Below are 25680 nucleotides of genomic sequence, written 5' to 3'. Positions count from 1 at the left end.
ATTCTTGCAGAAAGTGGTCACTTTTCTATCTGTAGAATTGCAGTAATTCTTTTCTTAGATCTCCAGCTGAGTTTGCAGGTGTTCTGAATGATTTGATAGTATCTAGCTGAATTCCTGGGGCCAGACAAAACTAAGGTCTCCTACTTCTCCACTATCTAGACTCCTCCCCCTCCTATTCAAGCTTAACTGTCTTCCAAAAAGACCCAGTCTTTTCTTTAGAGTACCACCCTACTTTTTCAAACAACATGCAGACAGCATTCCCTTGAGATGAAGAAAGATACTTAAAGGATCATATGAACTTCTACTTAAATGCCAAAGTAGCAACTTTAGTCCTTCCATGACACATAACCAGTCATTTGTCTTTCCTTCTGTGGTCTAAATAAAAAACGAAAAGAAAGGGAGGAGGGAAATCTTCCTATAGAAGCATCCAATCATAACTGAAAAATTTCAAAACCTTTTTCTTTGTTATTTTTTCCTCTCCTTCTGGATTCTCTAGCATCTCTAGCTTGCAGTTAAAACTTATAATACATCAAAATGCTAGTATCTTTGCTTTAGGGGCAAAGTAGTGAAAGAAGATGAGTGGTTGTGTTGTTGTTTTGTTTGGAAGCAGTGAGTGGTGGCAAAACTCTGGATGTACTGAAGAAAGGCAATAAACTAGAAGGTAAACTGTGGCCCCAGTTTCCACCTCGAGTTAGTTTTCTTAGGGCTCCCCAAAACCGCAGTCCTTGCACCTGTGGGGCCCTTACCCTATCACACATAGAACCAACCATCAACTCATTGGGAGGGGGGAGGGGAGGAATCACCGTTTACACTGCTTCACTAATGAGTTTAAGATGCATGCAGACTCCATTTCTGTTGTACTCATGAAGCCAACCTTCTGGATGCCTGGCTGAAACTCATGAACACATACCTTCCACAGGGTTTTCAAACATATTTATTTTTAAATAAACCTTAAGAATACACCCTGTTTGTAATTTGGGGGACTATCAACAGTAAGTAAAAGTTATTAATACCATTCTTGTGGTGTATTATCAGATAATCATCGAGAATAGGAATTCCTGAGAATAATAATTGTTAGTTATTAACAATCACAAGGAACATAATTTAAAAACTTTGAATGAAGGCCATAAGGCAAAATCAAATATATAAATTTCTAGTGCAAAAAATGTATATGGAATTCTCTAGTAAGTAGTTTTGTAAACGTTTTTAAAACCTGTTGGAAGAACCAGCTCTTTTGTACTTACAGCACAGAATTCTTCAAAGGATATTCTTCCATCTCCATCCTTATCTGCATTTATTATGGTTTTGTCTACAATTTGCTGTAACTGTGTATCTTTCAGATTGTTCCCTACCATCATCTTCAGCACCTGGAAGAGTTCCCCATTGGAAATATAGCCATCTTTATCCATGTCATAGATACGGAAAGCAACTAAAAAAGAGAGTAAGGAAAATCAATGACAATTATAAGAAAACCACAAGTAAATACTTGAAATGAGGAAGAAAAAAAGTAAGCTATCAAATATCTATAAAGTCAGAACTATGATCATCATCATAGTTCCCACATTTGATCTTGCCTCTAGGAGCAGGTAAACACAGTTGGGTAAGAGTATGGGCTTTGGAATCAAGAGTGCTTGGCCAATTAATGTACCTAAGGGTTAAGTTATTTAACCTTGATAAGCTTCAGTTTCTACACATAAAATTGGGACTAATAACAGTTCCACCTTCCCAGGTTCTTTAGAGTACTTTATGATGACAAATAATACATGTGAATTGCTTAGAATAGTGTCTGAAACATGGCAAAAGCTCAATAAATGATAGCAATTGCTATTACTATTCTCATTTATATCAAGTGTTCATTTACAAAGGATGTCTGCATATATCCTGTGCCTCAGAGAACTGTTACTGAATAAAATGTCTCTCTAGTTAAGAACTGAACACCTTAAAAAGGTATCAGATGTTCACTGTAATAGAGGCTGTCTACATAAACCAAAATAGTGGACATCTGGCTAAATAGGCGTATAAACTAAGTTTACCTAATCACAGAACATTTCTTCACACTTTCATGAAAAAAATCCCTTACCCAAGACACGTAGTTTTTACATAGCTGTTTTCAGTACAAGGAAATTGTTTTGTTTCTATCCAACTAAAAAGCAACCATGACACATTGTTTTTAAAAACTACTAGTTGTAAATGTCCTAAAAGGACTTTCTCCAGAATATAAAATTGCTGTTATATGTATTAAGGATCTAGAATACTCTTTTCGAGTATCTTAAAAGGAGGTTATAATGTAGTGTAGGGTAGTAGTGGCGGAAGAGGGAGAATGAACTCATTGAAGAAAAATACTTACACCTCAACTTCTGTTCCTTATCTCCTTTGACACTGAACTGAGAGACTCCCTCAATGAATTCTGAATAAGAATAGAAAGTGTTTACAAATCAGAAGTTTCTATTTTTTAGGTAGAAAAATACATACTCCCCCCCACACAAACTCACAGATCCACAAAAGGTGTTTCCTTGCTGCAAAGGAAAATATTACTAAGCAGTGTTTTAAACTGGAAATGCCTTATTTGAAACTTCAACAAGGATCTATATATATTTTTTAAATCTGAACTTGGAGTTCTCTAAGGTCAAATCAATTTGAACAAAATTTATTATGTAATACTGAGCTTACCACTAAGAGACACACTTCTTTAAGCTATTTCTTTCTTTTCGGAATGTAACTCTAAAAGGGGGGCTCTTAAAAAAAAAAAAATCAAGCCTCATGTCAGGCTCTCTGCTCAGTGGGGAGTCTGCTTCTCCCTCTCCTCTGTGCTCTCTCTTAAGCAAATAAATAAAATCTTTAAAAAAATAAATAAAAACATCATGGCTCACCTGGCTGGCTCAGTAGGTAGCACATGTGACTTATGGTCTCGAGGTTAAGTTTGAGCCCCCACACTGGGTGTAGAGATTACTTAAAAACAAAATTTTTAAAAAAGAAAAGTATTGGAGCAACTGGGTGGCTCAATTGTTAAGTGTCTGCCTTGGGCTCAGGTCATGTTCCCAGGGTCCTGGGATGGAGCCCCATGTCGGACTCCCAGCTCAGTGGGGAGCCTGCTTCTCCCTCTCCCTCAGCCACTCCCCCTGCTTGTGCTCTCTCACTCTGTCAAATAAAATCTTTAAAAAATGAAACAGTAAAAGATGTCTTAGTTCATTAAGGTTCATATACCACAGATTTTGAGAATTTAACAATCTATTATATGATCACCAACAAACATTTTTAAAAAACTAAATTTGTCATTTTAATACAGAAAACTGAGATTAGTCATAGATTACATAATTTGTTAAATTTAAAAAACTACTTTCTTACCTTTAAAGTCTACTTCTCCATTTCCATCTGTGTCAAATATATCTATTACTCGCTGTACTAAAGGATTCTGTTGTAACTCAGGCAGAGACATGAACTCTTCCACACTCAAAGAACCCGAATTGTCCAAGTCGAGCTTCTTAAATCTCTTTCCTAGCCTTTTAATTTCATCAGCATCAACTAAAAGCAAACCAAAAGAGGTAGCAAGATTTACAAATGATTTTATGAAAATAAAAGGGAAAAAATCCAGCAGTTAATCAACAGTTTAATTTCTAGTTTAATGAAAAGTTACATAATACAATTGGTTAATTCCTTATAACAGAGAAAGTCATATTTTTATTTGGTTACCTTTTTGTTTGCCTGCCCCTGCCATAACATAAAACTGACTGTATACTGCACCAAGATATTACAGGATTACAATGGTAAGCCGATCATGAAGTCAGGTGATTCCTACTAGGCAGGCTAAATCTCTATTCTGTACACCAAAGCATCTTTTCACTTATCTTTTTAAAGTTTATTTCTAATAGTTCATGGTTTGAACATGGTTCAAAATTCAAGGCCTCCCTCCTATCCCACCCTGTAGACATTCAATTCCCCTCCCAAGGGACAATGTTGCCAGTTTCTTGAATACTTCTTAGCAAGGATGAGCGAATCAAACACAAGCCTTCACATTTTTTAACCAAAAGAACCACAGCTAACAAAATTCACTTTTCAATGCTTTAAAGAAAAACAAGTGTTTGCATTAGTTTGTAATTACTCTATAAAAGTTCATTAGCAGGTCTCTTAGCATATATATTCTTGAAAAAGATAATTTCCTTCTAAATTACATTACTGTTTTCATTCCTTTAAGAAATCAGACTAATTCATACAAATAATTTTAATCATTGATAGCAGAAATACAAATATATTAAAAACCATACTTCTAGAAGAAAATCTTTTTAAAAAAAGTAAGTCAAATGTTATGCAGCCCAAGAGTATACATGTATTAAAGCCCACAATATTAGAGACTGAGACTGCAAACTGTTGTTGAAAATTCAAATATATGGCATTCTCATTAAAAGAACTTAAAAGTTAAAGAATAGATTTTTTAAATATAAAATTATCTTAAAATGGAATAAAAACTATGCAAGTACAGACTGTACAACTACCATCTGCTGCTCTGATATGAAGTAGTTCATACGCAATTGGTAAAGGGAGTCGTGTCAATCAGTAGAGCACAGAAATGTCGCTGGTGCAGACAGACTTTTCCTAGCACGTTATGAAGGAAGGGAAAAGGACCAAGTTCTCTCAAAATAAAGACCACGTCTTGATAAAATAAGAAAATCTTAACAAAAAAAGATGAAAACAAACAAATGCCTTTAGAGAAAACAACAGCAAGTTTAGTGGCCTCAAAAACCTCAAGGCTTTCCAACACTGTTATCTGGTGAAAAGTACTGGTAACATCAACAGCTGCAAAAGTACTTCCTCATCTCTCCACCTCCGCCTCTCCCCACCACGGAGCCTCAAAACACAATTAACAAAGGTGACTATACCCTGGCTCATTATTTAATTTTTACAAAATTAGTTTCTGCTGAAGCAGATGTCCTCAAGGACCTTGAGGAAAATCCAAAAGAGGAAGCATAAGTCCTAGTTTAAGGCTAATAAATGAATTGCTATGGTGCTTAATACAAATGCCAGAGGTTATTTGTGCTAAAATTTTTTTAAGATTTTATTTATTCATTTGAGACACAGATACAGAGAGAGAGAGAGAGAGCACAAGCAGGGGGAGAGACGGAGGAGGAGGAGAGGGAGAAGCAGGTTCCCAGCTGAGTCAGGAGCCCGATGCGGGGCTCCATCCCAGGACCCCGGGATCATGACCTGAGCCGAAGGCAGACGGCTTCACCATCTGAGCCACCCAGGCACCCCTGTGCTAAAATTTTTAAGATCCTAATAGTTTTTCTAAGCACTCTGTTAACAAAGCTGCAAAGTGGTCTATCCAATCCATACTTTCCCCAGACGTGATTTTTGCAACATGTGAGGTTTGCAAGAATACATACATTTTACTATAACAGAAATGCCTTTCTTAATGATTCATCTAAACACTGCTTCCAACAGCAAAATACACACCTCATAAACACATCAACTGCAAAGAGCCTTTTAATCCCTCTATTAAAGAGTATTCCTTCTTTAATGAACAGATGTTAAAAGCAAACTGTTCAAATAAACCTTATTTTCTAATTTTCTGTGATGAAACTGGATACCCTTACTCTTGGGAGGAAAAAAAAAACTTAATTGTAAGTCCCTAAAATGTTTTTATTTATTTACATGTCTCCTGTGCCACCTCACACCAGAGACCACAACTCTTCATTGTTCTTCTGTACACTGCATATAAAAGGTGCTCAATAAATGTTTTAAATGAGTATTCTAAGAATTTCAGTTTTAGAACTTACTGATCAAAATGCCATCAGAATTTAGAGTAAAACTACTAATCCAATCAGACACCAATTAGCAAACCTTTCAGAACAGTTTCTCCAAGTTCATAAATTTTGCTGAAAACTACTCTCCCCTCTCTACATACCAAGGATGAGTTAACTACTTTTTTCTGGTAATCTTCAGTTTTGCCTTAGTTTACAACCACAAACCAGAAAAGGTGATGACGAAATTGAACATAATAGATCACTAAAGTACATCACAAGTGGAAAAGGAAAGGCATGTGTCCACCAGCTCTAGAGTGTATCATTAATTGGAAAGAGCAAAGGCCAAAATGTAGCATACTTACGGGCACTTAGATTCCATTTACTAAGGCTGGGACATAAAGTAACAGTTTATCAAGTCACATTATTAAACTGAAACTGAGGTGAAGGATTATTTAAATTGCCTAGAAAACCCCACTAATCCAGAAGACGGCATTCCAGTCTTGACAAATGAATAACAAATATTAAGAATAATAAAGATAAATCATAAACCATCAAATAAATAGACTTAACACTGCCAACAGTAATCTTTCTAAAAGGCACATTCAGCCAAATTGCTAGCTCTTGTGCTTACAAATTTGTAGTGGCTTCCTAATACAATCAGGATAAAAAATCTAGAGCCTTTGACAATATTTAGCCTCAATTTAAATTTCCATCCTTCTCTTCCCCTATTATCTTTACCTTAGCTACAATGCTCTCGGCACAGTTGTTCAGATAGCATAAAATTCATGCCTCCATTTCCTTATATACCCTCTACTGGAATGTCCTTCCCTGAACTCTCCATTTAGGAGACCCCTATCAATTTTTCTTTGATTTAAAAAAGGGGGGGATACTAACTGTAATCCTGTAGTTATTAAGTATCACTAATTCATTCTCTGGCAAAAGCCCTTAAAGCAACCTTTAAAACCATTTTCTGTCTTTTGCTTTAAATATCTTATGAAATACTATAAAACATGTTGATACCTATTCTGGATGAGTAGTTACAACTTTCCTCAAAGCCAAAGCAATGTGCCAGCGATCCCCCTTTAACAATAATTGGCTTTTTTTTTTTTTTTTAAAGATTTTATTTATTTGACAGAGAGAGACACAGCGAGAGAGGGAACACAAGCAGGGGGAGTGGGAGAGGGAGAAGCAGGCTTTCTGCGGAGCTGGGAGCCCGATGCGGGGCTCGATCCCAGGACCCTGGGACCATGACCTGAGCCGAAGGCAGGCGCTTAACGACTGAGCCACCCAGGCGCCCCAATAATTGGCTTTTTTAAAAGCCCCTGAAGTAAGTAAGGCCTGGAGGGAGTGAGCTCTATCTAAATCTTCTATTCACCACCATTCTCACACATCCCTTGCAGCGGACACTCACCCTGAGATTCTTTAAGAAACCAGTTTAATTTGAAAGAAAGCATTATCTATTCTCCAGCCACCCATTTATTTCCTCCTTTCTGTCCCTTCCTTCCTGCTTACCCCACAGTGGTAAGACACAAACTACTCAGTATTTACTATCTAGTTGAGGCTAGCTGAACAACTGGAGGACTCTACCTAATTAATTACAGTATTTTTAAATGGTTAGCCTAGGAGGCAAAGCCATAAATATTTTTTAAAGCCAAGATCGAAGAAAGCTGGTTTTCAAAAACAAATGGCAAAAATAGCTATTTTAGGTGTGGAACAGAGTGATCTGTGTGGTCTTTCCTGTCACCAGAGAAGCAGTTACTCAGCATGTTCACTTGCCAGCACTGCAGAGCAGATGTGCTGCAGGATTAAACGTATGCTCAAGTATGAAATGGCATCGCAGTTCTTGAAATATGGGCATTTACCAATCTCCTACAAATTAGGCACAGATCTCTGAAAGAGATTAAACCCCTTGTGGTAATACCTCTAAATGTTTCAGATCTGCACTTAGTACAAGTTAAATATTAAAGAACAAATTCCAATTTTGGGTACCAACTTACATCAAAGATTTTTTCTACTGCTTAGGATCATACTCCCTTAAAACAGATGGACAAGGGGAAAAAAAACAAACCTCACCCTCTTGACTCATCTTGTGACTCAGAGATATTCGTTTTCATATATTTTGCCAAGTTAAAACATGTTATTTTTCTACTTTTTGTAAGGATACCTTTGGAAAGATTATCACTTTTAATAGTTGAAAATGCCCACCTATTCAATTTATGTTATACAAAGTACTAAAATAAAGAATCTTATTAAGTCATATACATCATTCTCTAAAATTTAAGCAGGACATTAAAAAGTTGGATCTTTTCGTCAGAATTTATGAAATATGAAGTTATTAATAAGGAACTGATGGACTGCTAACACTGAAAACACCAAATTAAACTGCTGACACCTTACCCAGATCAATGCACCCTGACTATACTCAGGATAAAAGGTAAAATTGATGAGGGAACAGTAGGCAAGCTGAGGACAAAGCAGAAGCTGATACCCACCCCCCCCATGGGATATATATATATATATATATATGACATTCCTCAGGCACTCCTGGCTGCCCTAAAGGAAAAACAAATAGTTAACTTGTAGAGACCACAATCCTGCAAGACCTTGGTCTCCCTCAGTTTACTTACAAAAGCCTTAGCAATAGGTTCCAGAAGGGAATATAAATACAATTAAATGTCTTTATAACCTGCAGCCCATTGACAGATACTTGAAGTGGTCAGAGTGTAATGTTCCTCCAGGAAGTTCCCAACTATCTTAATGTTAATGCCTTATTAGAGGGGTAAACAACCTTAACTTGACAATGGCAAGGCCTCCGGTACTGTGAGTATTCTTTAGCATATGAAAGTTCTTTCAGAAACCTCCCTTTTTCCTTATCTCCCCCAACCCCATAGTATATAATCAGCCACCCCACACAACCCCGGTGCAGCAGCTCTTACTGCCCACGGGTCCTATCCCCGTGCTTTAATAAACCACCATTTTAGGGGCGCCTGGGTGGCTCAGTCGTTAAGCATCTGCCTTCAGCTCGGGTCATGATCCCAGGATCCTGGCATCAGGGCTCCCTGCTCTGCGGGAAGCCTGCTTCTCCCTCTCCCATTCCCCCTGCTTGTGTTCCCTCTCTCGCTGTCTCTGTCAAATAAATAAATAAAATCTTAAAAAAATAAAAATAAACCACCATTTTACACCAAAGATGTCTCAAGAATTCTTTCTTGTCGTCGGCTCCGGACTCCACCCCACTGAACCTCACCTATATTCCAAAACCACATCAAAATCTAGATGGTTACTCATTTTAACAAGTGATTTCAGGAATCTTATTAACACATAAAATAAGAATTTGCTTTTAGAGAGCTCATTTGGCTACAGTTTATTTTTTGCATTGCTTTGTGGCAGGTTTTTTAGTTTTTAATTCCAGTATAGTTAACATAAAATGTTGCATTAGTTTCAGTTGTACTATATAGTGACTCAACAATCCCATACATCACCCAGTGCCCATCACAAGTGCCCTCCTTAATCCCCATCACCTATTTCCCCCATCCCCCTACCCACCCACCTCGCCTCTGGTAACCATCAGTTCTCTAGAGTTAAGTGCCTGTTTCTTGGTTCGGGTCTTTTTTTCCCTTTGCTCGTTCTTAAATTCCACATACCATGAAATTGTATGGTATTTGTCTTTCTCTGACTTACTTCTTTTAGCATTATACTCTCTGGCTCCATCCATGTTACTGCACATGGCAGTTTCATTCTTTTTATAGCAGAACAGTATTCCGCTGTGTGTGTGTATATATATATACACACACACACACACACACACACAGTCTCTTTATCCATTCATCTATCAATGGACACTTGGGACTCCTTTCATAATTTAGCTATAGCAAATAATGCTGCTATAAACACAGGGGTGCACATATCCCTTTGCTGTTTTTGTATTTTGGGGGTAGGTACCCAGTAGTGCGATTACTGGATTGTAGGGTTATTTTTAACCTTTTGAGGAACGAACCTCCATGTTTTCCCACAGTGCCTGCACCAGTTTGCACTTCCCCCCAATAGTGCAAGAGGGTTCCTTTTTCGCCACATCCTCATTAAGACTTGTTTCTTGGGTTTTTTATTTTAGCCACTCTGACAGGTGTGGAGTGATATCTCATTGTAGTTTTGATTTGCATTTCCCTGATGATGAGTGATGTTGAGCATCCTTTCATGTGTCTGTTGGCCATTTGTATGTCTTCTTTGGAGAAATGTCTGTTCATGTGTTCTACCCATTTATAATTGGATTATTTGTTTTGGGGGCGTTGAGTTGTATCAGTTCTTTATGTATTCTGGATACTAGCCCTTTATCAGATAAGTCATTTGTAAGTATCTTCTCCCATTCTGTAGATTGCCTTTTAGTTTTGATTATTTCCTTTGGTATGCAGAAGCTTTTTATTTTGATGAAGTCCCAAGAGTTTATTTTTGCTTTGGTTTCCCTTGCCTCGGAAGACTTATCTAGAAAATGTTGCTACAGCTAATGTCAGAGAAATTACTGCCTGTGCATTCTCTTCTAGAACATTTATGGTTTTATGTCTCACATTTAGGTCTTTAATCCATTTTGAATTTATTTTTATATGTATGGTTTAAGAAAGTGGTCTAGTTTCATTCTTGCACATGTGGCTGTCAAATTTTCCTAACAACATATATTGAAGACAGCTACAGTAAATTTTAATAAATACGGTCAACTGGACATATTAGTACTAGAGTAATATAATACTAAGAGACAGAAAGTTGCATATTCATTCATCACTCTCTCAGATAAAGAAACACAACCATGTCTCTTCATATTTTTTCTCATTTAGAAAAAATGAATAAAAGAGATTCCAAAATAGTATTATATAATAGAGACATCTCGGTCTCTAGCTGCTAAAGCATTATTATTATTACTACATACACCCTAAGCTGCTACTCCACTGTTAGGGTTAAAAGAAAAACTTTGAAGTCTAAGCTCTTTTAGGTGATTCTGAGATTTCTCAAAATGAAAAGAAATAAGCAGAATGGTAGAAAATTAACTTTCCATGAACTTTAGCCAATTCCCAATAATTGTGTAGTAGTCAACAGAAACAAGATTATTCCTCCCTAAGGAAACTCTTTTAAATAGCCAATTTATAAATAACATACTACTAGTCTACTAATCATGTAAGAACAAAAACAAAGTCTTCTCAAATCCTTCTAGCGGTAATAATATTTTGAAAGAAACCTAAACGTAATGTGGGATCCTGTTTAGAATCCTGGAAAAGAAAACTTTTCAGATGTCACCAGTTTTTTCACTAAAATATGCAGTTTAATAATATTGTACCAATGTTAATTTCTTGATTTTGGTAACTGTACTATGGTTTAGTGAGACATTAACATTAGAGGAAGCTAGATGAGAGATATCTGGGAACTCTACTATTTGAGACCTTTTTATAACTTTTTTAAAATAATTTCTCCTTAAGTCTCCTCTAATTTGTGACAACTCTTAATTCTTCCCTTGTCTTCCACGATCTTGAAACTTTTAATCCAGTATTTTGTAAAATGTCCCTCAGCTTGAGCTTGTTGATATTTTCTCATGATTAGGATGAATTTGGGCATTTGGGGCAAGAACACCATAGAAATGATAATGTGTCCCTATCAGCACATTGTTATCAAAGGATTCATAAGGTCAATGTGTTTTTGCTAGTGATATTAACTTTGATCACTTGGCCAGCGTGGTGTCTGTCAGATTTCTCCACTATAAATCTACTACCTTTCCCTCTGTATTAAAAAATATCAGGGAATCGGGGAAAAGGGGTGCCCCCCACCTCAATACTTTGAGACTATGCATATATCCTATTTCTCCTAAAACTTTGACCTAATTTTAGCATCCATAGGTGAATCTTGTGTGCAAGATTTTATTACTATGGTATCTGCTTAATAATGATTTTCTTTTCCCCTCTTTCTTCCTACATTAATTGAAATGTTCCTATTTAAGAAAAAATTTGAAACTGTCCCTTCTCATTTCTTTCTTTATTCAATTATTCATATCACAACATGGATTCACAGATATTTATTTTATTCTACAGGTTAAAATCCAATAATATTCATTACTTGTTAATCAAAGTTTTCCAGCTTTGTTTAGGTACTTACTACCTCAGGTTGGCTCCTGTATGACCTATCAACAATCCCCATTTTGAGCACCTCCTTAATTTCTGGCACCATAAAATATTCCAGCCTCATCCTGACTATACATGATGTTTCCAAGAAGAGATTCCTCAATCTATTTTGTATGGCAGAATATTTAGAACTATATTATAGAATGAAAACTATTAGGAAAGATTACTCTAATAAGGAATCTCAGAATTTCTATCTTAGAAATATTCTGGAAAGAACCATCAGGCATGACAAAATTACTTATGAAGAAACATGTACTGAATTACTCTCATAAAGACTATCACAAGAACAAAGCACTATAGTTTTATCAATACAAGGTATTGGGTAGTTTCTCAACATAAAGTTTGATTTTAAAGTCTCTTGTAAAATGTATCTCCTACAAAGGTAATGAGTAATGTATTTTCATGTTACCCCAAATAAGATGCAAAAACCACCAGAGGGCGCAGTAGAGATGGTCAGAGATAAAACCTTCATAAGCAGTTCCCCCCCAAAACCACCAATTCTGTACTGACCTTGTGTATAGACAAGAAGTTTAATATTTATATTCTGCAAGGAACTGTTTGACAACAAAAAAAGAACCCTACCAATATCATTAGAGAAATGAAAAAGCATTTTATGAAGTATGAACACAAGTCACACTAATTTGTGCTGTCTTTTCTTACAAAGAAAAACTGTCATCCACTTAAAAGGTCTAGATTTTAGGGTTATATCATAATTTTCTAATGCAAGAGGCAACATGCACTTTTGGTGTTTCTAGATTATAATTTTTATATAATTTAAAAATGAAGTAGGGGCACATGGGTGGCTCAGTTGGTTAGGCATCTGCCTTTGGTTCAGGTCATGATCCTGGGGTCCTAGGATCAAGTCCCATGTTGGGCACCCTGCTCAGCAGGGAGTCTGCTTCTCCATCTCCCTCTGACCCTCCCCCCGCTAATGCTTTCGCTCACTCTCTCTAATGAATAAAAAATCTTTTTAAAAAAATGAATTGTCAAATATGTGAAAGCCGACATCAGTACCAAGAATTATTGAGTTGTAAAATGCTATTAAGAAATTTTAAGCCAATTTTGAGAAATAACTGACATTCCAAAAGTATATTATTAAATACATAGTTCTATAGGTTTTGACAAATGTATACACCTATGTAAGTAAGCATCACTACAATCAAGATAAAAGCACATTTCCATCATCCCAAAATGTTCCCCTGAGCCCTTCTGCAGTCAAATCACATCCCCTACCACCAATTGCCGGTAACCACTGTTCTGCTTTCTGTAACTTAATTATGTCTAGAATTTCATATAAATGGGATTATATAGGATGTACTCTTGTATCTATCTTCTTTTTCTCATCTAGTTCTTTTACATTAATTCAAACTGTCTCATATGTCACCAGTTTGTTCCTTTTTATTGCAGAATAGTATAGTCCACTGTATGGATATACACATTTTTTTTAAGGCATTCATGGGTTACTAGACATACCTGCTATTTCCTGTTTGGGACTATTAGGAATAAAGCTGCTAAGAATATTCACAAATTCTTTTTGTAAACAAATGTTTTCCTGGACTTGCTATGTCACACGGGGTAAGCATATATTCAACTTTCAGAAACCATCAAAAAGTTTTCCAGAGCGGTATACCATTTTACACTCTCATCATCAATGTAGGAGAACTCCAGGAGCTCCACATCCTTGTCAACATGTGGTACTGTCAGTCTTTTTAAGTTTAGTCATTCTAGTGGGTAGTACCGCTATGTATAGTTTTAATCTGCACTTCTCTGAGGACTAGTGATCTTGAGCATCTTTTTCATGTGATCATTGTCAATTCATCTATCTTCGTTTGTGAAGTGACTGTTCAAATCTTTTACCCTTTTAAAAACTGGGTTGTCTGAAAGAGTTGTGAAATTCTGTCTGTATACTGACTGATGCAATCCTCTGTCAGGCATAGGTATTTCAAGTATTTTCTCCCAGTCTGTAAGCTGCCTTTCCATAGGTGTCTTTTAAAGACCAAAAATGTGGGGTGCCTGAGTGGTTCAGTTGGCTGAGCATCTGTCTCTTGATTTTGGCTCAGGTCATGATTGGGGTCATCAGATTGGGCCCTGCGTCGGGCTCCACACTCAGTGCAGAGTCTGCTTTGAGACTTTCTCTCTCTCTCCCTCTCATGCTGCCCCTCCCCAGCCCCATGCTCAATAAATAAAATCTTAAACAGCAAAAATGTTTTATTTTGATGAAATCCATTTTTTCTTTTATGATTCATGTTTTGTTTTGTTTTTTTAAAGATTTTATTTATTTGACAGAGAGAGACATAGCGAGAGAGGGAACACAAGCAGGGGGAGTGGGAGAGGGAGAAGCAGGCTTCCCGCGGAGCGGGGAGCCCGATGCGGGGCTTGATCCCAGGACCCTGGGATCATGACCTGAACCGAAGGCAGACGCTTAACGACTGAGCCACCCAGGCGCCCTATGATTCATGTTTTATGTGTACTAAAAATCTTTGTCTATCCTGGTTGTGAAGATTTTCTCCTTTAAGTTTTCTTCTAGAAGTTCCATAGTTCTAGCTTTTATGTTTAAATCTATGACCCATGTAAATTTTTATATATGGTATAAGTAAGGGTAGAGGCAAATTTTTATTCCATATAGAAATATAGTTATATTTTGTTGAAAAGTATCCCTTACAATGGTATCTTTGACGCATTTGTGAAAAATCAACTCTACAGGGGCACCTGGGTGGCTCAGTCAGTTAAGCATCCAACTCGATTTTGGCTCAGGTCATGATCTCAGGGTTGTGAGATAAAGCCCTGTGTCAGGTTCTATACTCAGCACAGTCTGCTTGAGATTCTCTTTCCCTCTATCCCTCCCGCTCATGCTCTCTCAAATAAATAACTCAATCTTTTTAAAAAATCAACTATACAAATCAGTATGTTGTACACCTTAAATTTATACAATGTTACATTGTTATATATTGGCACAATGTCAACTATATTTCAATTAAATAAAAATTAGAAACCAATCAAATTATATATTTACCAGTGAAGCTACATGTATGTATATATGTATGTATGTACGTATTTATATGGATCTATACCCTCTACTCTGTTCCACTGATTTGTCTATCTTAGACCAATACCAGTCTTATGTTTTATAGTAAATCTTTCAATCTTGGTTGTTCTTTTTCAAAATTGTTCTGGCTCTTCTAAGACCTGTACATTTCCATATGGAATTAACAGTTAGTTTGGTAATTTTTACAAAAAGCCTGCTGAGAATTTGCCAAGGATTGACTTGCATCTATAAAATCAGTCTGAGTAGAACTGATGCCTTAACAGTATCAAGTCTTCCAATCTATGAATGTGGTTATTTCTCTTCATTTATTGAGGTCTTTTTAAGTTTCTCTTAGTAATGTTTTATAGTTATGCATACAAATCTTACATATATTAGGTTAAATTTTTACATGAATAGCTCATGTTTTTTATTTTTTGTAAATGGTATTTCTGTCAATTTCATTTTAATTATTGTGACTATATAAACTTCCACTGATTTTTGCATTTGCATACTGTCCTTGTATCCTGCAATATTGCCAAAATCACTTGTTTCTAGTAACTCAACATTTGCTATATACACAATGACATCATCTGAAAATAAAGACTATTTTTTACTCCTTCCTTCCTAATCTGAACGTATTTTATTTCTTTTTCTGGACTTAATGTATTGACCAGGACTTCTGGTACAATTTTGACTACATTTGGTCAAAGTGGAAAACTATGCCTTTTTCCCAGTCTTAGGTGGGAAGCATTCAGGCTTTCATCATTAAGTATGATGTTAACTATAGGTTTTTTTATAGATGCTTTATCAAAGCTAGGAAGTTCCTTTCTATTCCTGATTTGCTAAGAGTATTTACCACTGAACCCTGTCAAAGATCTGGCTACATCTATTGATAAAATCATGGTTTTTTTCTTATTCCGTCCACATAGTGAATTATATTGTTTTTTATTTAAAAATCCTACTCTGAGGATAAATTCCACTTGGTCATGTTTTATTGTCCTTTTTACATATTGCTGGATTTGATTTACAAATATTTAAAGATTTTTGCATTACATTCATGGCGAATGTTGGTCTATAGTTTTCTATAATGTCTCTGATACTGCCAATGGTGTAATGCTAGCTTCTATTTTCTGAAGGAATCTAGATTATGATTTTTTTTTTCATTAAATGTTTGCTAGAATTTACCAGTAAAGCCATGTGGCTTGGGTTTCTTTGTGGAAAGATGATTTTTTTTTTTTTTTTAAGATTTTATTTATTTATTTATTTGACAGAGAGAGAGAGATCGCGAGAGCAGGAACACAAGCAGGGGGAGTGGGAGAGGGAGAAGCATGCTTCCTGCCAAGCAGGGAGCCCAATGTGGGACTTGATCCCAGGACCTGGGTATCATGACCTGAGCCGAAAGCAGACGCCTAACAACTGAGCCACCAAGGCTCCCTGCGGAAAGATTTTTAAATAAGAATTCAGGTTCATTAACAGATACAATTCTATTAAGATTTTCTACTACTTTTGTGTCAGTTTTAAGGTTTTTGTTTTTGAAGAAATTTTTCCATTTATTCTAAGGTGTAGAATTTATTGGCATAAAATTCTTCATAATATTCCCTTATTATCTTTTAACATCTGTAGGGTCTGTAATGATTTCAGTTCTTTTGTTACTGATATTGGTAATTGTGTTTTCTTTCTTCTAGAATGTTCCTTCAAAATGTGAATGCTGTATGTTCCACTGACTTCTTCCTACCTTATATAAAAGGCATAGCCAAAAATGATCCATCACACCAGAACTCACTCAGGAAAATGAATGTTGTCCAAAAACATCAAAATAAGCTGCACAGTTGCAGTAATCTTAAAATTCTTTCTTAAAATTGTTTTCAGAGCTAATGAGCTTCAGAAGAAAATTTGTCATAGAAAAGCTGTGTAATGCAATTTGTTCAAAGAAACCTTGGAGATGAAAAACTCAAGATGAGGAAGCAGACCCAGAGAGTTAAGTAACTTGCTCAATGCTATAAAGCTTGATGGCAAAGCTGAGTGACAGGGTTTCTTAAAATACTTTCGATCTAATTTCTCTTCCTATGTTAGTTCCATGTGAACAGTTAGTATAGAAGCTTAGGCTAAGAGATATTAGACACTGCTGTTCCTCAACCTGCATTTTCGGGCTAAGTGTGGAGGAAAGGGAATATAAGAATGTTCTCACTCCAGACAGATAAAAATCAAACCATATAATTCTGAGAGGCTCTCCAACTTATACATTACTGGTTTTCCTACTGAAGGTGTTTGTATTGATGTTGTTTTTCTCCTTTTGGTTTATCTACATTGTGGTTCTAATCAAAATAGGCAATAAGCTACTGAAAAAGCACATATTTATAAGATATATCTATAAGATCATAAAAACACGAGTTTTCTGTTATTAATAACCATGGCTTAAAAGTCACACTTTTTTTTTTTAAAACCTAAGCATACACTGTGTAGGTCAGTAATATATCTTACTCAAAAGATACAGCTCTTAAAGATTTCCATTGTTTTGTAAGTCAAATCCAATCCCAACCCATTACACATGATATTCTCCAGGTTTTCCTCTTATTTTTATCTGTTCCTATGTTCTGTTGCATTTAAACAGTTGCACTTCAGTTTTGTACAACTCCCCATCCCAAACTCCCCCCAAAATATGGTATTTTCACAAAAGAATGCATATTTAAGAGTCTTCTTTTACTTTACAACACCAATTATTCAAGACTTATTTATGGCTGCTCCAGAGTTCAATCTGGTTTATCAATAATGTGACACTATATACTCAGGGTTGTTGTTTTTTTTTTTCTTATTGACCTGCCTTTTACATTAAGAAATTCTGGAAGGGAGGAAGGAAGGTAGGTTCCAGCACAATTTATATAATGGCTTCTCTTTCTTCTTGAAGACATTTTTCACAGACAATTCTAGCTTCTTGCTTTAATTTGTACCAGTTGTTTTCTAGCTCACTGGCATAGCGGTTATCCTTTTCTCTAAGACACCTTTTCACTGGTGTCTTAGAGATCTGGTTTCTTGGATCTCATTTCATCTTCTTTAACTTCTATTTCATTTTTCTGGGTACATATTCAAGAACTTATGAAAGGTAAATTTACCAAGTCTTTAGATTTCTGAAAATGTCTTTAATTTGATCTCATACCTGAATAATCATTGCAACTGGTACCAAATTCTGGATTTAGGAATTCAGAACTTTGAATAAATAGCTCCACAGCTTTCTAGTATCTACTGCTGCTGCTAAGAAATCCAATGCCAACAGACTCCTATTCTTTTTAGGCAATTTTTTTCCCTGTCTAGCAGCTTTTAGGGTTTTCTGTCTACTTTTAGAATTTTAAAATTACAAAAGAAGTTGAGACTAAATGTTGATCCTTTTTCACCAAAACTTCTTGGTTATCACAATGCTCTTTCAATCAGAAGATTTGATTTTACTTATCTCCTACTATTTCACTGATTAGTTTTCCTTCTATTTTATCTATTACATCTCTTGAAATTTACTCTGGGCAGATGCTATTACTCGCTGTATTTGTGCCCCAAATCTTTCCTTTTTTGTATATTTTTCGTTACCCTTCGCTATAACATTCTGAAGGAGATCCAAGAATTCATTATACTTTTGCTAACTGGTTGGTTAGGCTTTTTCACGAGTTAAAGTAACTAACTTCTACATACCACTATAAAATTATTGAAAAAAAAAAAACTTTTTTTAAAAGATTTTACTTTTATTTATTTGACAGAGAGAGAGACAGCCAGAGAGGGAACACAAGCAGGGGGAGCAGGAGAGGGAGGCCTGATGCGGGGATCGATCCCAGAACCCTGGGATCATGACCTGAACCAAAGGCAGACGCTTAATGACTGAGCCACCCAGGCGCACCAAAATTATTGAAATTATGGTAGACTATCACATTATATGTCATGCACTTCACTGTTAAAACCTCAAATTTGTAAGTGCTACCACACCAAAATTGGATAGTCTAGCACCTCAGTTTTTCTTAACACTACCTGCCTAAAAACTTAAAATATTTAGAACCTAGCAGACAATCCAGGAATTTTTTTTAAGTTATCTATAACAAAAAACAAGGTGAACAACTCAAAACCCAGATGTTCAAGTCATACACTATGCTTTAGAAAACTTTTCATTTTTCTCTCCGTTATTCAGCTCTAAAGTTTTACTCAAAGAAAGCAGAATGTAAGTAATTCTCAGTGGACAGGCAAAATAAAGAGTTCAGGATCACTAAATTACTAAGTAAATGGTAAATCATGGCTGGTAGATTAACAAACATGAACTATGTGATACATTTATGAATATTTTAATCAAAATAACAAATGTAAAAGTCAATTTCAAAGTTAATGACAAAAAAGTTTTCTAATATTAAATAGTACAGTAGGAATAAAATGGTTTTTTAAAAAGATTTTACTTATTTGAGAGAGTGCATGTAAGAAAGGGGGAGTACAAGCATGAGGAGGGGGAGAAGGAGGTGGGGCAGAGGAGAAGCAGACTACCCGCTGAGCAGGGAGCACGACGCAGGGCTTGATTCCAGGAGCCTGGAATCATGAGCTGAGCCAAAGGCAGATGCTTACCTGAATGAGCCACCCAGGCACCCCTATAGGAATAAAATGTTGTTTGTTTGTTTGAAGATTTTATTTATTTGACAGAGAGAGACACAGTGAGAGAGGGAACACAAACAGGGGGAGTGGGAGAGGGAGAAGTAGGCCTCTTGTGGAGCAGAGAGCCCGATGTGGGGCTCGATCCCAGGACCCCGGGATCATGACCTGAGCCGAAGGCAGACGCTTAACGACTGAGCCACCCAGGAGCCCCAGGAATAAAATGTTTGAAACATTTTGACCTGTGCACATTCAAACTGAATTTTTATCGATATTAAAAAGGTTTCCTCCAAAGATTTCTGAGATGATGAATAAAGGTTTGAGAGTCAACCAGAACTCACTCTTTAGAACACACATTATTTAAAAATCAGTTAAGCACCTGACTCTTGATTTCAGCTCAGGTCATGATCTCAGGGTCATGAGATCGAACCCTTCATGGGGCTCTGTGTTTAGCAGGCAGTCTGCTTGAGATTCTCTCTCTCTCCCTCTGCCCCTCCCCCAACTCGTGGGTGCACTCTAAAGTAAATAAAATCTTTAAAAAAATGAATACTGAGGGGTGCCTGGGTGGCTCAAGTCATTAAGCATCTGCCTTTGGCTCAGGTCATGATCCCAGGGTCCTGGGATCAAGCCCCACATTGGGCTCCCTGCTCTGCGGGAGGCCTGCTTCTCCCTCTCCCACTCCCCTTGCTTGTGTTCCCTCTCTCGCTGTGTCTTTCCTCTGTCAAATAAATAAATAAAATCTTTAAAAAAAAAGAATACTGAATGGAATTAAGCTAGTCCATATAAGGAAGGGAAAAGAGGAATGCAGAAATAAAAGAAATTAAATTCACCTTAGAGTAACTTTTTCTCTGAAAAAGTCTGTTTTTATAACAAAGAAAAACTAGATTCTAAAGAATATGAATACATAAACTTCCCTGCAACAATCTGATTAAAAGCAGAAATTAATAGCACAAAGTAGTCTCTACATTTTCAAGTCACCTGTAAATACTCAAACCAGAAGCAAAATTGCCTGAATATGAGACTGTTTACTCACAATGAGAGCAGTGTCCTAAAGGCTAATTAGGTCTTCAAGGTTTCTACAGATAGTTCTTTATGCAAAAGGACATGCCTTCAGAGTCGGCCAAGAAGTCACCTTCTAATGAAAGAAAATTGAGAAATGTTTTTAGATAAAAGATTTCTTGAGGCGCCTGGGTGGCTCAGTCGGTTGGGCGTTTGACTCTTGATTTCAGCTCAGGTCATGATCTTTGGGTCATGGAATAGAGCCCTGCATCAGACTCCACTCAGTGCAGAGTCTGTTTGGGATTCTCTCTCTCCCTCTCTCTTTGCCCCTCCCCCTGCTCATGCTCTATCTCTAAAATAAATAAAACCTAAAAAAAAAAAAAAATTTCTTTCATCTACATTCAGCCTACAAAATAAGCCAGACGTAAGTTTACCAATTTTATCAGAAACATTCAGAATTATACTGGTTTTATCATCAGTAAAAATTAGCTGAATCTGAGTTTCTACTCAAACTTCCAACTATTCCCCCATTTAGTCTCTGCTTCAACTATCTGAAGTAGTAACTTTTATTCAGCCACTTTTCCAAGTTATCATGCCAACTTACAACTAAGGTCTCAACTTTGAGCAAATCACCCCAGTAGAGTGTACATTTCCTAGTCCAGCCAGGTTAGCCAACAGACAACAAAGTCACAATGGCCTAGAATAATTTAACTCAATAAGAAGTGAACACTGAATTGAGAAACAAAAATATAAGGAGGAGGAAGAGGAGGAGAGGAGGAGAATACCTATCTATGTATTGGACAAGTCCAGTTTTACCTAAAATCATTCTATAAACACAAATACAACATTTATCTTGTAAAACCTACTATAAGGAAGGTGATGAAAAATGTGACTCTGGAGCGTGACTACTTGAGATCAACTCATGGTTTTGTTACTTCACCTGCTGCTGTGTGGTCTGAAGCCTGTTACTGAAGTCCCTCTACCTCCTGTTTTCTCATCTATACAACAGGGAAAATAAACCTCTCTCATGAGGCTATAGTGAGGATTAAAAAGATTAATGTATGTGAATTGCTTAGAACAATGCCTGGCACATGTCAAATGCCATATAAGTATTTGTTGTGATTATTTATGAAAATAAATACCTATCACCATTGGTAACTACTGAGTTTTCCTAAAGGTACAGCCTTTTAAATTATCTAAATAGTTGTCTATTACTCCAGCTGTGAGCTCTTACTAGCTTATTCAGTCAACAGCTATTTATTCAGCATCTGCTTTATGCCAGGCATTGCACTTACACTTCTACTGTCAATGCCTCAATTCCTTTATTGGTGAAAACTGCTTAAACAGCCTCTTATTATTATTAAAGCTTGCTGTGTTGCATGCCATACTTAACTATAAATCAATTATTTCTCTTGATATTACTCTTTAGTTACTTCCCTCTCCCTTTTTCCATTCATTAAAAAAAAAAATCTTTTAATAATGGAAAATTTCACATACAATAGTTTAATGAATCAAATAGTTTAATGAATCCCATATACCTATCATCCAGCTTCAACCAGCTTCAATTAACACATGAGAAATCTTAGTTTACTTATACACCCATTTCAATTATCTTACAACAAACTCCAGACATACCATTTCCTTGTAATTGATCAGTATTTATCTCTAAAATGTTTTTTAAAAACATCACAATAACATTACTTGAAAAAATATTTAATAAAGTAATAATTAACTCCTTGGTATTAAATAATCATGCTCCAATTTCCCCAACCATCACAAATGACTTTACAGGTTTTTTGAATCCATCAAATTTGGCAAACAGGCAATGTGTCATAAAATGAGGGTGGCCTTAATAGTAACAGTTTAATGACAGTAGTAAGAGATGAAAGCCAGAATGCAGCAGGCCAAGAAATGAGCAGAAATAAGGAAATAGAGAAAACTGCATATGCTCTTTTTTTGAGAAGTTCAAGTAGAAGAAAAAGTAAAAGGTACACACAGAATCAGAATCACAGCATAATTGGTTAGATGTGTAAACTGAAGAGAGATGAAGAGGCTGAAGATATCGAAGACATAGGAAAAAAACAATAGAAACAAAATAAGGTCCTAGAGATGAGACTGGATGAAGTTAAAAGCACAAGAGGCTGACCCTAAATAAGGGAGCTATAACACAAACTCCTGACAGAAGCAGTTAGTAAAGTATGTATCGGACTGGGAAAATTAGCAGGCAGGGGTGGAAGGTGGAGGTGGGGACATGTGAAGGCTAACACTTAAAATGTTTCCAATCTTCTTAAGAATCAGGAGACAAAGCACTGATTAAAAGCAGAGTACTGGAAAGGATTATGTAGGGAATTTGGAAAGAATGTTGAAGACCTGGATGGAATTTAAGAAGACTGAAAAAGTATATAAACAAATGGGCCCAGCTGTATTCCAAGTTAATCAGCATTCAACTCTTATACAGCTTCCAAAACCATTTTCAAGCATCATCCCTTCCACAAAGCTTTTTTTTTTGGAGAGAGAGAGGGAGAGAGAGAGAATCTTAAAGTGGAGCCAGGCAAGGGACTTGATCTCACTCTCAGGACCCTGAGATCATGACCTGAGCAGAGTCAGACACTTAACTGACTGAGTCACCCAGGTGCCCTTCCATGAAGTTTTTCTTAATGTCCTTAACCAAAAGTAATTTTCCCTCCTTAGAACTTTTTTACTTCTCATAATGGTTTACTTGTACTGTAATAATTTCACCCAACAGCCAGACTGTAAGCACTTTGTGGGTGCTTACTTATCTGTGTATCACAGGGCCAAAGGCAGTACCTTACAGGATATAATTTAGATTCTTCTTACCTTTTTAAAAAGCACAATTTAAATACTAAAAGAACAAAACAGACAGTAACTACATGAAGAGTTAAGAAGACCACTCAAGGCAGGGACAATTACATAAAGCCTCATTAAGAACATAGAATTGAGGTGGGTCTTGGAGGGATGAGAAGGCATGACATCATTTTACCTGAACAAGGAAGTATAAATAGTGAAGTGCCTCAAGGATTAGTTTTAACATTCTTATCTATAATGGTAGCTATTCACAGATAACAATAAGCTCTTTCAATAATGAAGAGTTTTCTTAAATGAGCAAAAAAGTTTACTGCAACATGTGGGTGGGGGAAAAGTAGCGGTTTTAATGTGGACAGGTTCTTTGGGGAAATTCATCCAAATCATGTATAAAATTGGTAAAAGCACATTTTATTCTAGTGAACCAAATAGGGAACAGAGAAAAATCCAGATAAGATTCATAGCTGGTTGAACAATCATTGGCAAGTATAGATCTTTAGTAACAAGGCTCAACAGTTTCATAAAAGCATAAATGAAGTCATAAGAAAGAAGACATAGTTCTAATGATAAAACTGAAAGGAGCAGCTTTAATAGTGTATGAAATTTTAAATACCACACATTTAAAAAAAAAATTGGTCTTTGCCATCCTGGATGTGTGTCCCCTTAGGGACCTCTTTGCGTGGCAAAGAAACAAAAACTAACTTCCTAAAACCTCTTTCCTGTTGTAATCCCAATAGCCAAACCCAACTCTATTTGTAGTCTGAAGCCCAGCTAATTACAGATTTCCAGACCTTCTTTTTGCCCACTAGCAACTGGAGAAATAATTATGTCACATGCTCAAACCAAACACTAAGTGGCAAGGCACAATTTTAAACAGAATCCTTTCAATTCTAAAGAAACTATAAAACTGACACAGTAAACTTTGCCAGAGACAAGAATTATAGATCTACATAACACCCGGGACACCAGTATGTAACTACTCTAATCTTGATCATATTTCAGAGGCAGGTTAGACACTGACAGAAGTGACAGTTCTCCAATCCAGAGGACCATGACAGTCTGTAACAGGATTTGGCAAACTTTTTCTGTAACAGGCTGGGTAGTAAATATTTTAGGCTTTGCATACTACATGGTCTTTGTTACAACTATTCAATTCTGCCACTGTCACATAAAAACAGCCACAGGCAGTATATAAGCAAATGGGCCCAGCTGTATTCCAACAAAACTTTATTAACAAAAACTGCCGGTAGGCAGTAGTTCACCAACCCCTGGTCTACAGTGTCATATTTAGGTTTGATTTTTAGTCAATTCTAGCAATATGCTGATGTAACAATTTATCCTCACGTTTAAAATAGAAACATACACCTACATATGATCATAATTACACAAGAAACTCATTTTATTTTATTTATTTATTTATTATTATTTTTAAAGATTTTATTTATTTATTTGACAGAGAGAGACACAGCGAGAGAGGGAACACAAGTAGGGGGAGTGGGAGAGGGAGAAGCAGGCTTCCCGTGGAGCAGGGAGCCCGATGCGGGGCTCGATCCCAGGACCCTGGGATCATGACCTGAGCCGAAGGCAGACGCTTAACCAACTGAGCCACCCAGGCGCCCCAAGAAACTCATTTTAAAAAGCCTGGGAGGAAACAGTAAAATCAAATGTAAACAGGAGATGGGATGACAGAATTACAGGTAACTGGTCTTAGAGTATGACCATTTAAAAAAAATTTTTTTTAATTGTAGGAAGTCACAAAATATAAGATAAAATGATTAATAAATAATTTCAGATTATAACTATTTTAAAGAAAATAAACAGGGTACTATTCATGATAAGAGAGAATCTAAGCAGAGTAGAGAGAGAGAACACATCTCCAAACAGGTGACATTTATGCTGACAGAATGACAACACAGTCAGTCAAATAAAGAGCTGACAGAACATCATTCTACCCAGGGCTCACAAGCAAACAAAGGTGTAGAAGAGAATGAAATTGACATGTGTTTTGGGAAAAGGAGACCAATGAAACATAAAGAGCAACTGGGAAAATGGTTTTAGTAAGACACTAAGGAAGTGACACTTCATCGCAAGGTAAGAAGTCTCCGAACAAGGAAGAGCCAGCTACATCAAACAGGGACAGAAAGGGCAAGAAGATTCAGAACGGTTTAGGGATTCTGGGACCTCATGATGGCAACTAAATTTACCAAAAGTCCCTATTCCAATTCTAAAGATCTCTCCTTTACCCAATTATTGCCCTTCCACACAAGAGACTTTATGATTTTTATTTAACCTCCCTCGTCCTCTGACTGATCCTTAAATCAAGAATGTC

General features: G+C 36.4%; 1 protein-coding gene across 1 annotated transcript in view; it reads right to left on the bottom strand.

Moving 5' to 3' along the window:
- The window catches only part of PPP3R1 (protein phosphatase 3 regulatory subunit B, alpha), a 72629-nt gene that overhangs the window by 11854 nt on the left and 35095 nt on the right, over positions 1 to 25680 (bottom strand). The window contains exons 3-5 of the mRNA XM_035001405.1: positions 3346 to 3522; positions 2348 to 2407; positions 1245 to 1429 (exon numbers count right to left, since the gene is read on the bottom strand). Of these exons, the coding sequence (XP_034857296.1) occupies positions 1245 to 1429; positions 2348 to 2407; positions 3346 to 3522 (422 nt within the window). The remainder of the gene's footprint in view (positions 1 to 1244; positions 1430 to 2347; positions 2408 to 3345; positions 3523 to 25680) is intronic.

The sequence above is a fragment of the Mirounga leonina genome, unplaced genomic scaffold (genome assembly GCF_011800145.1).
Source record: "Mirounga leonina isolate KUSES-001 unplaced genomic scaffold, KU_Mleo_1.0 Mir_125, whole genome shotgun sequence".
In the NCBI taxonomy this organism is placed as follows: Eukaryota; Metazoa; Chordata; class Mammalia; order Carnivora; family Phocidae; genus Mirounga; species Mirounga leonina.
The sequence above is the reverse complement of the archived record's forward strand: the minus strand, read 5'-3'. Positions and strand labels throughout refer to the sequence as shown.